Source organism: Acyrthosiphon pisum, chromosome A2 (genome assembly GCF_005508785.2).
Source record: "Acyrthosiphon pisum isolate AL4f chromosome A2, pea_aphid_22Mar2018_4r6ur, whole genome shotgun sequence".
Lineage (NCBI taxonomy): Eukaryota > Metazoa > Arthropoda > Insecta > Hemiptera > Aphididae > Acyrthosiphon > Acyrthosiphon pisum.
In genome coordinates this window covers 74,328,387-74,345,842 of record NC_042495.1, presented here as the reverse complement: position 1 = coordinate 74,345,842, position 17,456 = coordinate 74,328,387, and the positions used below count along the sequence as shown (strand labels likewise).

The 17,456-nt window shown below is 28.4% G+C and overlaps 1 protein-coding gene across 4 annotated transcripts in view; it reads left to right on the top strand.

The window, feature by feature from the left end:
• Positions 1-15,995, top strand: part of LOC100165881 (inactive peptidyl-prolyl cis-trans isomerase FKBP6) — a 17,278-nt gene extending 1,283 nt beyond the window's left edge. Inside the window, exons 1-3 of one of the 4 annotated variants that reach the window (XM_003242567.4) lie at positions 9,355-9,547; positions 10,289-10,678; positions 14,042-15,995. In XM_003242567.4, the coding sequence (XP_003242615.1) occupies positions 10,387-10,678; positions 14,042-15,081 (1,332 nt within the window). In that variant the 5' untranslated portion in view covers positions 9,355-9,547; positions 10,289-10,386 and the 3' untranslated portion in view covers positions 15,082-15,995. The other 3 variants (XM_001942655.5, XM_016802170.2, XM_003242566.4) reach the window with 3 other exon arrangements.
• Positions 15,996-17,456: the final 1,461 nt, after the last annotated feature.

Genomic DNA, 17,456 nt, shown 5'->3' with positions numbered 1-17,456 from the left:
TCCGCCAGTCAGCATGCGCGAAACGGGTTACTTCTCTCGTGGGCCGGAGTATAGATTATACTGTAAAATATCTAAATATATATAACTATCTGTTCCGGTAAAAGATCATATTTGCAATGTTGCATTTCAATTTAAAAACTTCATATACATTTTTCTAACATAATATGTAGTTATTGAAGAAGTATATAAACAACATTTTTAACAAAGGTTGGTTGCTCAATACACAGTCAAATATTAACCAAATGTATCATAACGCATTATGTCAAAACAAGAACGATATTCACTTGCAAAAAAAAAAAAAATTAGCAAGTTGCTAAAAACAAGAAAACACCAAAAAAACTCAATAATTTTTGAAAATTAATTTGAAGCTTATAAGATAACTATTATTGAATAATATTATAATATAAATAATATACCTAATCATATAATAAAATATGCAAATTATGTATTTAGAATTTTTATGAGCACAAGAAAATAATACTCCACTCTACTAGACTACTGTTAAAATTAGGAGCAGAACCATAATAGTTTGAATTTAATTTAAAGATTTTAAGAAGGATGCAAATATCCAAAGAAGTGACATTCATAATATTTTATAATTGATGTCTACTCATGCTCCAATTTATTATGCCAACTTGATTAAAAAAAAAACTTTTTATTATTCAATGTTTTTGTAAATACTAATTTCAATTTAAAAAATTAATAGCATTTTAATTCTTAATTTTTAAGACATTTTGCATTTAACAGTATGAAAAAACTGGTCCTTCATAGGACAGGAAGCGCGCTCTGGTGACTATAGAACTGTGGTAATATTTTCAATCAAGAGTGTATACGTATAGCCGTATAGGGGTCCAGAGTGACGACACCTTATCAATAAACCTTGCTTTAAACCATAATAATTGTCTTGTCTATCTTGTCGTATGCGCTCTATAGGTAACATTGTGACTGCAGTATGCGCTCTACCATGTTTTGCCACTCTACAATTATATTTAGATTTTAACGGAAAAAAACAAAAAAAGAAAACGAAAAAAAAACAAAAAACAACTAAAAAACGATAACAAAATATCCTAAAAACCAAAAAAAATTTCACTCATTTTTACTTTTTAATCTTTAACTTTAAAAACACTTGAAATCAGAAATTTTAAATTTTCCAATTTTTATATCAATTATAATTTTGATTTAAAATTTAAATATTATGAATAATTAATTTTAATTTTTAACTTTTAAGTGCATTTCTATATTGCGCGTTACTATTATAACTTAAAAGTTAAAAGTTATATTCTGTATATAATATATATTGTTTTTGACTAACGTTTTAAAAAAAATTATTTACCTATTGTTTCCAAATAATGTTTTTGATAATATTGTTTTTTTTTATATATATATGATAATTAATTTTAATTTGCAACTTTTAAGTGAATTTCTATATTGCGCGTTACTATTATAACTTAGAAGTTATAAGTTATAAGAATATAATATAAAAAAAAATATATATTATCAAAAACATTATAGAAAAATAACGTTTTTAAAAACGTAATAATCAAAAACGTTTAAAAACGTTAAACTAAAACGATATTTTCACAGGTAGACCGCAATTAGGGGTAGAGCGCATACGACAAGATAGCCTAATAATTAATAACACTACTTATTACAATATAGTTACTACATATTATTATTTATTATCACAGAGTATTACCAGTGGTTTGTCTAAAGGGCGACATTCATGACAAATTATCTAATTTCATCATTAATTATCAGTAATTTGTCATGAGGGCATCATAGACATAATATAATCATAGATAATTCATAAGCACGATTAGAGATATATCTTTAATCGTGGTCATAAGTATAGGTACTTTTAAAATAAAGGATTATAATGTGTCTATGGTGGCATAGGAAGCATTTACCCCGGCGGCAAAATTTAAAAATATTTTGTAGGTGGCATTCATATACGATATACCTATAGAATATAGATTCCTCATAACATTTTAGATTCTGAGTGGAACGATGAATGTATTGATTTTACAATGATTTGTGTTTTTTTATTATTTTTTTTTTTTTGTGTCTGTACACGATAAGTAATCGAAATAATGCTTCGATTTTCAACTTCAGTATCTATTGTTCGATAGGAAAGTGAATATTGTTGGTGCATTGGGGAGGTCAAAATTTAAAATTCACAGTAATTTTCAAAGGTGCCGTGAAAAACAAAAGATAAATTAAGGAAAAATTGGAATTTTTACGCAAAATCTGTTTTCGAGAAAATCAATTTTGATTTTTGGTGCAACTCTAAAATAAATGACCGTTGATACATGAAATTTTCGCTGGTTGTTTATATTTTCATTTTCTATACATGATAAAATTTTCAAAATATTTTGATTTGTTTTGAACTGTTTAGGGACATTTTCAGTTTCCAATTTAATTAGTTTTTTTTCTACGAATGTCAATTAAAATGTATTTATTGAGTAAAAATACTTGAACATTTAATACAAGGCTCCTACAATATTGATACAATGACATTTGAATAATATTAAAAATCCTTAGTCACTGTTTTTTTTATTAGCATTTTAAGTTCAAAAATTGACAAAATATGGAAAAATCACGAAAATTAGCAAATTATTTTGAGTTAAGAATTCGTAAAAATTTTTTTTTTTTAATCTAAGATTTTAAAATGTAATACAAGATTCCTTATAGGACTATCTACCTTTATCAACAAAAAAAAGTGTCTATAAGAAAGTCAAATTAAATTTTTATGAGCATTTGATATTCATATTTTTACAACATTTATGAATGTTTATATTAGCATTTTCTACACACGATAACATTTTGAAAATAATTTGACTCTTTTTGAGCTGTTTCTGGATATTGTCAGTTTTTAATTTTTTTAGTTTTTTTTTTCTATAAATATCAATAAAGTTTTATCTGTTGGGCCAAAGAGTGTAAAAATTTAATACAAGGCTCCTGATATATTGTTACAATAGCAGTTGAAAAATATTAAAAATACAAAGCACAATATTTTTTTATAAGTATTTAAAGATCAAATTTTGACAACATTTATCAAATTTAAAATTGAATAATTATTTTATACCTAGTTAAAAATGTATAAAATGTTCAACTTTTACATTTAACTATTTAACCATTTAACTATTTAAGGATTGAAAATTTAAGACAAGATTCCACGTAAGTAGTTAGTTCTGTTACCAAAAAATCTAAAAAATACATAAACACAGTTTATTTTTTTAAAGTTATTTTAAATTCAAATTTGGACGAAATTACATAATATTAAAAAATCTAGAATAGTTATTTTGTTGTGATTGTATAATATTATTCGTGGGCACTTGAAACTTCTAAAGTATACTATTATATATCTAGTATCACGGTTTGTTGTTTATGTATAACGCGTTTCAAGTACCAAATGAATATTGTGATATGATTAATTTGGAATTTACTATAGGTCAATTTTTTTTTAATACCATAGATAAATAGGTGGTAAACGGTCACTTTGTACTGTTCATTGTTTAAAATGCAGAACGCGGTCACTTTGTACAGTCGGGCAAAAAGGTACTTTGCAGAACGCGGACACTTTGTACTATTATATACATTAAGTATATATTATAAATATAAGTTTTATACCTACGTAGTAACTAGTAATTATGTATAGTGTTAATTAATAAAAATAGAAAAAATAAAAATAATATTATAATCTATAAAAAATATGAATGTCAAATGACAATTATTATGATAGAGTTATTAGAGTTATTAGAGTTAAGATATTTGAGTTTATCGTTTAAATGCATTTCACTAAGACGATGACTGTCAAGATGGAAACAACATCATCTAAATTAAGAGTTAAGACCAAAGCTCGTCAAAGATGGTTTTGAGTACACAATTTTAAGAAAAAATTTGAACGATATACGTTGGAAATGTTCAATTGCTACGTATACGTGTGTAGGAAAAATTTTAACAAATGTTATACAACCAGTGAGTACCTAATATATAAATATTTTATTTTTATTTCCTAGCTGTGTATATTTTAACTATACTAGGTATACATGTATTGTAATATATTTTTTTCAAAAATATAAAATATTAACCTCTTCATGCACGAAGTATCATATGATACCCCTCTGTTATCACTTATGAAAATAATTTCATAAAATCGTATAAAATTGAGAATTATTATCATAACCTAAATGATTACACGATAATATTCGTAACGTTTCGTATAACGTTCCAAACATCAGATCAACACTGAGCTATGATTTCTCGATTTAATACAATTTTTTTTATTTTCTGTTATCAGTTGTTATCAGTGGTCTTATCAATTTAATTCGTGCATAAATTCGTATATTTCATATTGCTACTTACATTTATACAAAATAAGTCTTTTTGTGACATTTCTGTTACGCCTTTTAAAATCTATACGATTATACGAATGTCCAGCTGATAGTCCTACAGAACTAATGATGAATTAGTCCGTCTGTGGTATCAATAAATATATATATATAATGAATATACGTATATAAATTACGATTGTATAATACAAGTTTATCACATAAAAGTACATCGTCTGACAACTATATAAATATAGAGATTAGATTTAGATAGTGAATTACCTATTCTGTAATAAATAAGTATTGTAAAACTAAAATGTTCACCAAATGACTAATTTTCTAACGACATATCAAATATTATGGATTTAAGTTAAATACCTATTATATGTATATAAATATTTTTTAGTACACCGTATTTACTAAGTTTGTATCACATCACCACGACCCAAAACCATTGGATGATACAACATTCTGTGCCGTTAGCAACGCGAAAGTTGACATGAAGCATTGATTATTAAGATTATTTGATTATTTAGATTATTATTATAATTATTATTATAATACCATATTTTATAACAATATTATTTTTATTTTTTCTATTTTAATTAATTAACACTATACATAATTACTAGTTACTACGTAGGTATAAAACTTATATTTATAATATATACTTTATGTATATAATAGTACAAAGTGTCCGCGTTTTGCAAAGTACCTTTTTACCAGACCGTACAAAGTGACCGCGTTTCGCACTTTTGTTGCCTGACCGTACAAAGTGACCTAGAACCTAAATAGGTATATAATATTATGTCTTATACCTAGACACTGACATACCGTCTCCGCTCAGAATCGTTTTTCTTATACAATGATAATATTATATCATTGAATTCAAATTTAATACCATCCATTATACAGACGAATTATTATCGTATTCAATAAATAAACAAGCAAAAAGCTTCAAATCAGTGTGTTCAGTTTTCTTCCATGATATCAATTATTAATAAAATTCTGATTATACGGTTTTGCCCCACATACAGTAATACCCCGCTTTCCCCTATTATATGAAATATACGTATATATTTTTAATAATTGTAAAACCTATAGGTATACAGTTATACAGATTGTGACAACTGTCAGTAAGACCTGACAAAACAAAATTATTTAAACATTTAAATCCCAACTTTGATTATTATTGATATTATATATAAACGTACAGTGGCGGAACTAGGAGGGATAAACCGGGGATTGATCCCTGGGCGTAATTTTTTTGTAGGTCTTTACTCTTTATAATTTAATTTTTGGTGTTAGAAGTTAAGAAAATCTTTTTATTTCACATAATTTGTTTATGATGTGGTGATGGAATGAAAAACAAAAAATAAAATCATACATGGCGTAAATAGGGGATTGAATGTCTCGTATTTTTCGTACGTTTTAGACTAATAATCGGTGGTAAATTACACATACTTCCGAATGTCTGATTTTAATTTTCAATATAATATGTATGAATTCTTTGGCAAAATATCTAGGCTTTTTAGGAAGCCGAATTTCAATTTTCAATTTTAAAGAACAATAAAATTTGGATATTTTTTTAAAAATCTCAAGATATAATTGCATTACATTTGTATTTATTTTAGGCTTTTTGGGTTTTATATCAAAAAATTGGTCCTCCCTACAAAGCATAGTCTAGGAGCTTACGAATTCAACCCTTTTTTCGAAATTACAATCAAACTTCGGGAAGTATGTTTAATACTTTAATTTACTACCGCTTTTGGAAGTTTTTATAGGTGATGCATAGAAGAATATATTTCGTTTTTCTCGATTTATTGACATGTGCGTATGCGTGCGAGAGTGGCACATGACGGATTCCGAACGTATCTACGCACACTAATGATCATTTACTCTGCACACAACCACACTGCGTAACGAGTGTAGACATCGAATTGCCTATACGCGACCCCTTATTAAATCACCGTCTTCAATCCCCTTAATTGTCATTATACCTATTATTAGAGTGCGTAGATGCGCGATCGGCATACGTCGACAGACTAATAATAAAAATGAAATATAAACGTATATTATCAATAATAAATATGAACGTTATCGTCGACGACGTGGACAAAAATAATACGGAATCAACTACCTCAGCGATAAATGTATTATTCTGTTATTTCTGTTATTTGTCATTTGGAACTTTGGAAGCGCGGCCGACCCTCTCGACGCACAGAGTAACCAGTATTGGTATATAGATTATTCTAGTTAACAGTAAAATAATGAATAGATTCGTATAAGTATATTAAGATTCTCAGTGAACGCGTGAAATTTTTATTAATGCTACACAATAACTTTTATAAGATTATCAATCAACATTCAACATACTATATATTATAATATTATTTGCATATTAAAAACTATGTTAATATTTTATAATATTTACCAAGATGGTTAAATATTTGTTTATGTTTAAAAAAGAATTTCTTTTTTTTTCTTTTATAAATTGTTTAATTTAGTTTTGATTATTTTTCAACATTTTTTCCTATAAAATCCACTTTAAGGAAAAAAATAAACTCCCTCTTTATAATAAAATCTTTCCTTTTAAATCATCTATAAAGCATTAACCCAATTAACGTTGGTTAAGTTTTAATGTAGATTAGGCCACTCAAATTTTGAAAAATATTTAGGTGTATGCTATTGCAGATGGGTTAGATCGTCGCATTGAAAATTTGTTAATCACCATAATAGTTTAATCTGAATCTTTTTTTATATAGTATAAACTTGGTTATACCACAGTCCACAGAATAGATTAATTAAAATATTATATTATTGATTATATTATTGTCTTCATCTGGAAGTATTTTTTTGTTACACTTATAAACTGAAATTTATGAAAAAATGAAATTATGTTTAATTATTTTTTAAATGAAGGTATATTATGTAAATAGTAAATATATAAAAATAAAATTTATGATTGTTTAATGTTTATTATTGCAGACTGAAGTATTTAGGTAGTATGTTTGTAATTCTAGTTTCAGTAATTATAAAACAATTTATTGTAGGAAATGATATATTTTCAGTCTTGGTCTATGATTGGGCGTAATTTTAATATTTTCCCCGGGCGCAAAAAATCTTAGTTCCACCTCAGTAAACGTACAGTATAATGTAGTTACTGGTACTCGGTATATTTTTAAATTGTAAGTTATTATAGTCAATAGTAATTATAAAACTGAAAATTTACAACGTTTGCGATCTACGGCTCACCACCTAAAAAGGTTGAAACCTCTGGTTTGAACATATTTTAGTATAATAAAATATTATTATCATAGAACATAATATTGTAGTATCCAATATTCTAATTTATTAAACCATTGACTAACGCCGTGTCCTACGAGAACGCGAAACAGGGACTGGAACCGGAACCGAAAGAATCGGTTCTTAGATAAAATCTAAGAACCACAACCAGAACCGGAATCCATTTTTTACAATGCTTGGAACCGGAATTAGAACCGGAACCTCATTTTAAAGAATAATAAGTTTTCCGGTTCTTTTAGGTTCTTATCGGTTCTAAGAAAAAGTACTGTATTTCAAATAATTGAATATTTTATTTAAATTGAAGACCTCCCGTGGAGATCGGTGTATGTTACAATATTTTCAAAAAACGTTTTATTACATTAATTGATAAAACTCAGTGTAGCCAACACATTGTGCTACATTATGTATGAATAAACATACATTAAGAACTCCGAAAATTGATTGACAGAAAGCGTTTATGTATGTACGTTTGTTGAAATCGGCGTATGTTACATCTGAATATCTGATATCATAATCAGTATCTATTAGCATAGAACTGGTTCTATTGTTACAATATTGAAGCGAAACTCGATCAGCTGATGGGTGAAGTGTTTACCTATGATATGAAGTCCGAACAATGAAACTGTTTCCATACACCGACATGATGTTATACCCGTATTGAAAAACCGTTTCCGCCTAATAGGCAGGGTATTCTGCGCGGGGTCGGGTTGTTTCCACTGTTTACTTTTATCATAGATTACGTATGCCACGCGCCCTGGAGACCGTGTTCAAGGCCACAATCGCCCGATTCGGCCAATTCACGGAGTTTCATACCCCTACGCTATTAGTCAATGCCTAAAAACTTAAATATTACACCTTACATATTTTACACGTTTTTCGTTTTATATTATCAATAATAAACTAATCAAATATGAAGAAAACACAAATAGTCTATGGACCAGTTATTTGTCTCCCCTGAAAAATTTAATTTTTGTAACATACACCGATCTCCACGGGAGGTCTTCAATTGGATTTTGTTGTAATCAAATTATTATTTTTCATAGAAATATTTTTGTTTTGTACATAATATATGGTATTTTTAATTTTTAATTCCAAATAATCGTATTGTATTATGTATTAATTACGACTGACAATCATTAATAATAACAATGATTTATTTACACACATACGGGTTGCATATGTTATTTGTAATATAACAAAAATAATCGAATAACAATTAGTATGTGTTTTTCTACGAATGTTTACAAAATATGAATAATAATATTTATATAGTTATTTATAACTCTGTCTTACATTATCACACTCACACATTGACACATACGAGTAATTTATATTTTAATTTATATTTAAATTCATGCCAAGTGTTTGTATTTGTTCTTAAATACTTTTTCTTAAAATTATTTGAAATGTATTTTTAAATACTTTTCGAATGTATGTATTTGTGTTTTGTATCTTTATTAAAATGCAATTTAAACGTATCTTTTACAAAACTGGGCCAAGTTATGACTATGAATAAAAAATCTACCTAAAAAGCAATAAGTGATATTTTAAAAAACGCATATTTAAGAACCGGTTAGAACCGGAATTAACAGGAACCGGAATCGGAACCCTTATTTTGTAATTTTAAGAACCGGAATCGGAACCGGAACCAATTATTTATTTATTTTAAGAACCGAACCGGAACCAGAACCGAAAAAATCCTTAAGGTTCCTTTTTCGCGTCGCGACGCGATGCGACGAAATACAAGTTGTTTTATTTTTTGCCGCGATTTCGCGTTCACGTAGGACACGGTGTAAGATGGTGAGACTCAGACTAACACTCAGCGATTTTATAAATTCATCCTTCATCATCAAACTTGATTATACAACTGTATAATGAATAAAGAAAGTTCTTTATGAATCGAAATATAGGTACGAATTACAATTTATTAAGATACAATATAAAACATAATATTTTTATATCTATGGAACAGTGGAATTCTATGCATTTTGTTGGTTAGGTTTCACATTATTATTATTATTTTTATAATATGCAACCATTATTCTATTCTGTGATGTAACCATACTCTCTATTTCACGAACATGTGCATACGGTGTTTTGAAAATTTCAATTTTCAAATAATGTTAGTTGTTGTTGTTACCACGAGTCACGACAAATTATATAGGTATGTCAGCAATATTTCATTCTGATGATTTTTCTGCGCAAATGTGGCGAATGGCTTGCTCCACTTCTCATTGGTCGAGAATTGATCACATGACTTATAAATGTGCTGACAATGAGAAGGCCGGTAACCATTTTATGCTCATTACAAATTTACTGACATACCTGACACCCCTGTAATTTGTATTTTTTGTCATACAATGATTAACAGTTTCCTGTTGAACTTAGTTTATACTGTTTATTAATCTTTTTAGTTTTATTATGCAGTTGTGGAACCACGGAATACAGGTATTATATTATAAGGTGTTAAATGCTTTTATAATCATCCCCATTCATCGTTGAATTCGTAGAGCATTTTAATTGTGTAGACATATAGTTGAAATTCAATATCTTTTTCCGTAATCCGTTAAAGTGTACGTTAAATTTCCCCAAAAATTCCCGTTTCATTTAAAGCTATAATTATTTTTTTTTTAAATTCAAATTTTTTTCAGACCTGAGACGTTAAATCTTGCAACATTATCGTTTACAATTGCATTGGTCACCGTTAGTCACTCTAGACTCAACGTGCAATCAGTTTGAATCGTTCACGATGGCCGGCGACAATGACGGAATCCCAGAAAGTGTAATTGGCATACTCAAGACGGCGTCGGAAGAAATTCTGAAGAAACAGGACGGATACTGTTTTACGGTGGATAACAAACCCAACGACAACGTTGAAGAAACGTTTTCTTATAATGGCCCCGAGGTGGCTGAGTTTATTAATTATGATATGTTAGGAGAAGAAGGTGACAATCTAGAGTCTTTTAACCATCTCATTACTGATACAAACCACAAAGATCTTACTGGCGATCGCAAGGTGTTAAAAATATTACTGAATTCGGGTGAGTACTGATTTTTTTAAAATTTTTCTTACTGATAAAAAATAAACAAAACAATATAAATGTTAAATTTAAATTAAATAAAAAATACTAGGTCTATATTATATAGATTATGTGTTGTTCTATCGTATTTTAAATTTCATATTTTAGGTAACAAATTAGCATACAAAGTTCAAATATTTTTTTTGTTTTTGTTTTTCAATCCAGAGATTGGTTTTTAATAAAATGTTTTAGAATAAATGACTTCTCCACTTTTCTCTGCCATTCGCTATTTTCTTAAGTTCCCTGTAGGAAGTGACTCCTGCATCTCGCATTATTTGACTAATGTATCTCGTCCTGGTCTTCCTTTTGATCTTGTACCCTCTATCATTCTTTCGATTATTATACTATGCAGTTCATCTCCATGCCTTAACGTGTGTCCTATCATCTGCCATATCCCCGGCCATATCCTTCTCTTTATAATGTCTATCAATGTTCGTTTTTCATCTATTGTCCTCAGGATGTCTTCATTTGATCTTCTATCAATCCAGCTTATTCTCTGCATTTTTCTCCAACACCACATCTCGAAAGCTTCTAACATATCTTTTTCTTTCTTATTAATTGTTCAGGTCTCACTTACGCATAATGCCACACTCCAGACATATGTTTTTATGAGCCGTTTCTTCGTTACAATGTCTATATTTTTTTATGTTAGTAATTTTCTCTTTTTGAGGAATGTATTCTTTGCTTGGCCTATCTTGCTTCTGATTTCTTTAATTGATTTTCCATCGTCTGTTATAATGCTGCCTGGGTATTTGAAATAGTCTACTTGGGTAATTTCTTTGTTTTCTAATGATATATTTATAGATGGTATGTTTTTCTTGTAACATACTAGGATTTTGGTCTTGGCTGTATTTATTTTCAGACAATTCTTTGAACGTAATATTCATTGCATTTAATGCTGCTTGTAATGTTGTAAACATCATCAGCGAAGCGAAGCATTGTTATTAGTACCCCTCCTATTTTCACACCAATTCCTTTTTGTTCCAAACAAAGCTTTATGATATTTATTGCTTTTTAAATAAATACATTGACAATTTATGTTTTCTTAATCTTTCAACATTATACTATTATGTTGGTGCTCAGTATTTTCATTTTTAATACCTTCTTTCTTTAGTTTTAATGAACAATATTTAGTATATTTACAATCTGTATTTACAAATTATACCTTCAAAGGTTAAATTTGATGTAAGTTTATTGACAGAAAAGGCAAGTTGTCCATTGACGGCCATGAAAATGTGTTTGGGGAGAGAGTAGGTACCCCTTTAAGGTGTCTGGGTGGACCTAACGGCTAACTTGATACTGTTTTAGTAACTAGATTAAATACCTAATAAAATAATGATATTACACAAACTCATTGTTACAGATGAAATTATTGTAAGCTTTAAAAATTATGATACATAATTGATTATCATTTAAAAAGACGCTGCATGGACATATGCTGTTTCTGTCTTACAAGTGCGTAACATTGCAAATTTTATGCTCAGCAAATCATGTATAGGAATCGCGGATTTCCCCCCCCCCTGATATATTTTTGATGCGGAAATTTTCCCCCCATTTTTTTTTTAAAAGTTCACTCTTTCATAATATAATATTATAATTATTTAATATGAAATTAATTTATGCGTATTGTAACTGAACTACTTGAATCAAATTCACAAGCAATTATTAAATTGTTAAATATTGGTACAGTTTTAGTTAGTTAGTTAGTTATTTTGTTAAAACTGTACCTAATTGGTACAGTTTTAACGAAAAAAAAAATATGAACAAGAGCTAAAAAATATAAAGCATGAAATAAGAAAAGAATCAAAAATTAAATGTTTTTTATAAAATGTATCATTTTTATGTTGGAATTTCTAACCATTTTTATTAATTATTTATTATATTTTACTTTATACCCACCTACTTATTTTTTTTTTAAATTTTTATTGTTTAAAGTAAGTAGTTCAGTTGATTAAACATAACATTTTAACAATTATAATCTATATATTTATAAAAATAAAAACAATGTTATATATTTTATTTAAAAAAAAATTTCATATAAAATAATAAATAATATTATATTATTAAATTCAATACTATTAATCAATTATTACTTATTAACTTTAAAAAAAAAAGGGGGGGAAATGTCCACATCAAAAATATATCAGGGAAAATGTCCATTTACCGTGGGCCCAGTTAGCTTAAAAATTAAAGTAAATTGTCCTCTTTTAAAATTTAAAAATAAGATAGTTTTAAGATGTACAAACAGTTTAAAATTTCAAATGAGGACAATTCACTCCAATTTTTAAGCTAACGGAGCTAAACGTGATCTGCTGAGCATGAAATTTGATATGTTACGCACTTGTAAGACTGAAACAACAAATGTCCGTGTAGCGTCCTCTTAAATATAATCTGTTGCCTTTGTCAGAATCAGGGGCGGTTATTTTGAGTTGAGCATATTGAATAATATTTTAAATTCCATTGCATGTAGTCTAATGATACCTCGGAGCAGTTGGTGGATAGAATTGGGGGGGGGGTGGAAATTGCTACCCCTCATCGTAATGATGCCTATGGCTTCTGTCTTACAAACATACATCATAGAAATCCAGTGTTCTGCAGAACCAATTTTGTGTTGTTTGCTTTAATATTTGAGTTAACTGTGCTATTATTAAATTTAAAGGTAAAAAATTATCTATACTCCGGCCCACGAGAGAAGTAACTCGTGTCCCGACCAAATCGCACCCGAATCCGCGCATCTCCACGTATTTGACATACAGCAAAAGGCACTAAGTGGGGGAATTCCGCCAGTCAGCATGCGCGAAACGGGTTACTTCTCTCGTGGGCCGGAGTATAGTGCTCCTCATAGACTTTTATTGATATTTTAATTTTAAAATGAGTTATGTGTATTTTAAAATAGTATACAATATTACATAGTTATAACTCACTTTAAATAAAAATATGAATATAAGTCTATGAGTTGCCCTAGATAATATTCTTACTTTTTAAGTTTGGTAATAGGCCAATTCACTCTTAACTCAAAATTTGTTCTAGTGAACTCAAATTTGCTATGTTGATTGTATGTTTGTAAGACCAAGACTAAACATGAGGTTTAGTATCTTCTTAAGACTCTTAAGATTATTTCTGTCTGCACAAGTGCTTCTAACCTTTTTTCAACCGCAACACTAAGATCATCTAAATAAATCGCAGTAACATACAGGACCCTAATTTTATTATATTTCATTGATAATCTTTTTGAATTAGAACATCCGGTGAATTTCTATGTATTAAATAATTTTAATAGTTTTAATTTTATAAATTATAATTTATATTTTGTTTGTATTGCAGGAATTGGTCAAGTTGTACCAGAAAACTATGTGGTTTTGATACATTATATTGCTTATATATCAAACCTTCAAGAACCATTTGATGTAACATATCTTCAAGGCAGAAGACCTAAACGTTTTACATTGGGTAATGGTGAACTCATACCAGGATTAGAGATTGGTATAAAAACGATGACTACTGGTGAAAACGCAAGGTTTATAATAAAGCCAGAATTGGCGTACAGAGAATTGGGTTGCCCACCTCGCATACCCCCAAACGCAACTGTTCTGTTTGATGTCCATCTTGTTTCTTTTTTATCACCTGAAAGTATCATAACCTTTGATAGAGAAAACCGTGATCCTGATGCATTTAATAAAAATATTGTACAAGTTCAAAAATTGCGTCTTGAAGGTAATGAACAATTTAACCTTAAAAATATAGAAAAAGCCGTATTTAAATATAATCGGGCATTAGAACTACTGCATATAGTTGGATGCAAAAATAACAATGAAGAAATAGAAATGATGAAATATTTGAATAAGATCTACACAAATTTAAGCGTGTGCTATTTAAAACAATGTGCATTTAATAAAGTATGTCGTATGGGCATAGAGGCATTGAAATATTCAGAAAGATTTTCCAAATACTCAGCAAAATTATTTTTCAATTGGGGAAAAGCATTACGCCTTTTAAAAGATTTTACAGAAGCGAAGAAAAAGCTTGATATCGCATCGAAACTTGAACATCAAAATGAAACAATAGCACGTGAGATTTATAAATTACAAAAAGATAAAGAATTTCATCGTAATATTGAATCAATTACATTAAAAGATAACAACAATGCTGATGACAATGAACGTTTGGCTCCAGAATTTTGGGAAGTATTCAATACACATTTAATCGAGTTTTATACTGGTAATGATGATGTATTGACTGTTATGTTGAACAAAAACCCTGATGATATTGAGGTAGTTAAAAACAAGGCAAGTGTTTATGACCTCCAAGTTCACGTAATCACAAAAGCTGGTGTTCCAACAAATTGTATTGCGATCAAAAAATAACTTATAGTTAAAATAAGACAAGTTAAGATTGTTACATTTTATTAGTTTTTTTTATTTCTTATTTAAGTTTCTATAATTTAATTTCTAAATTAACTGCTAAAGTATGTTTGTTTCATTTGATTTCAACTAAGTATTTTGAATCTATACACTAGTTAAACTTTATTTAAAATTTTAAAGCAATAAATCTAAATAACTTGGTTAATTTTGAATAATTTAAGTCAAATACCTGGTAAATAGTATTAGTACCGGGCTAATGTGCTACATGAACTGAGTTATCAATAATAAAAACTTTTATGCAAATTTGTATTAATCCTTACATGTAAAAAGTTGTCAAAATAGTAATTTATGTTGTAAAAGCATCATCTGTCATATTTGATTATCAGGGTAAAGATATCATAACTATAATATAATTGTATATTAATTTTTGCTATACAAATTCTTTTATATTATTATTTTAGAAGAAAAAACCAAACATATCAATCAACACTACATTTACAATTAAACAAGTATAACGTCAGGGCGATAGCTCTCAACAAGTTCCATAATTTCTGACCGTTAATACCTTAAATTAACATTTGACTGCCAACTTTCTTGGGCTCACCATGTTAAAACCATACACTACAACTTAGCTTGAAATACTACTAACTAAAAAAATATGTAATAATATTAATATCATAAATATTAAACTACCAAGCTTTAACAACCTATCAATGTATAAAACCATTCTTGTCCTACGTTTACATGTCATTTTACAAGGTAATTCCAAAATCTCCATACTGATTCTCATTTAAAAACTGTTCAGAAAGAAGAAACATTTCTGAGGTTCCATGCTCACCTTCACACTGGCTCACACTAAACTTCATCCCTTATTCCTTGACTCAATCAAAGTATTTCCTAGTAATCCTCCAAAGACGCATGAAGCAAATATGGAGCAGATATTTATCAAGTAAATAATCATAAAAAAAATCAATAAATGGAGTCTTCCATCAATAGAACATATTACATAATATTATTATTCTGCCGTAGGGTACAGACTATAATACTGATTGTATATATATTTTGAAATTAAAAAAGAAGAAAATATTTACCAATAAATACAGTTGTCGGTAGCGCGCTACTTTTTCGCTACATTTTTTTAAAAAATTTTTTGGATTTATTTAGATATTCACTTGAGTAATTGGTCATTATTTGTTAATGCCTACCACTATTTTATTGTAATTTCGGAAGGCAGGTTTATTCAATGTATCTCATGTATTTTTGTAACAAAACTCAAAACAGATAAACATTTTATTGAAAATTGCCAATTAGTAGTATGTACTGATTAGACATTCGGTCACTGGGAGAAAGGATTTCATACAGCAAGAGGATTAGTGATTACAATGAATTTTGATTTACCAAACATTTTTTTTAAAAGTTGATGGCAAGCATGGATCTAGAACATCTTTCGCTCCGCTGTATAGTATAAGTGTCAATTGGACCTCGTCGTTGTGTAGGTAATCGTGATGGAAGTGTTAAATCTGAATTCAATGATACATTGAATCTAAAATACTGTTTTTTTACATACAAAATTTAATACTTAAAAGAAACACAGAAAATGCCGAATGCCGAAAATAAAAATAGTGACAATAAGGCTGCATACGAATTGCGTCCCAGAATACAAAAATATAATTCGCGATATCCGAGTTGCGTCCGCGATTTTCTCGCGACATGTACGAGTTGCGTCCCGGCTAATAATTGATTAATTGGCGAATATTATACATATTTCCCTTCCCACTTTTACAGACTGAGGACTGTCATTTGTATAAATGGCGTGGTTAAAAATATGGTATGTTCAAAGTTTGTAATCGTATATTATAAATTATTTATTATTGTTTTAAAATTTAATGTTGATTTTGTAAAATGATGAGGTTAAAAATTATAGTAGTATATATATAGGTATATCATTTATGTATTGGTAAATTTATGTTTGCCAATTTTTGAACGAAGTCAAGACGTGTTATATTTTTGTTTTCAAATTCAGTCATAGTTTTTTTTAATAAATTCTTTTTTTTCTACATCCTCTCTTCGTTTGTTTCCTAAATTTGAACTTCGTATTTTAATATAAATGTCAGTTCGAACATTTTTTAATACTTCAACAAATTGTAAAATGTTAGGGTATGATGAATAAAACATGCCATTTAATTTCGAGTGAAACGATTCACATGCGTTGATGGTACGCATTAACGAGTTTAAGAATTCGGCCCATATTGATGGTTGAAATTTACTGTCCAGCAAAATATAATTTTTTTCAAAGTAATTAAAAAAATTATCAACTCTTTCAACGTTAGGTCTTATGGCCATTAGGTCTTCATAAAAACATTTATTAACCTCATCGG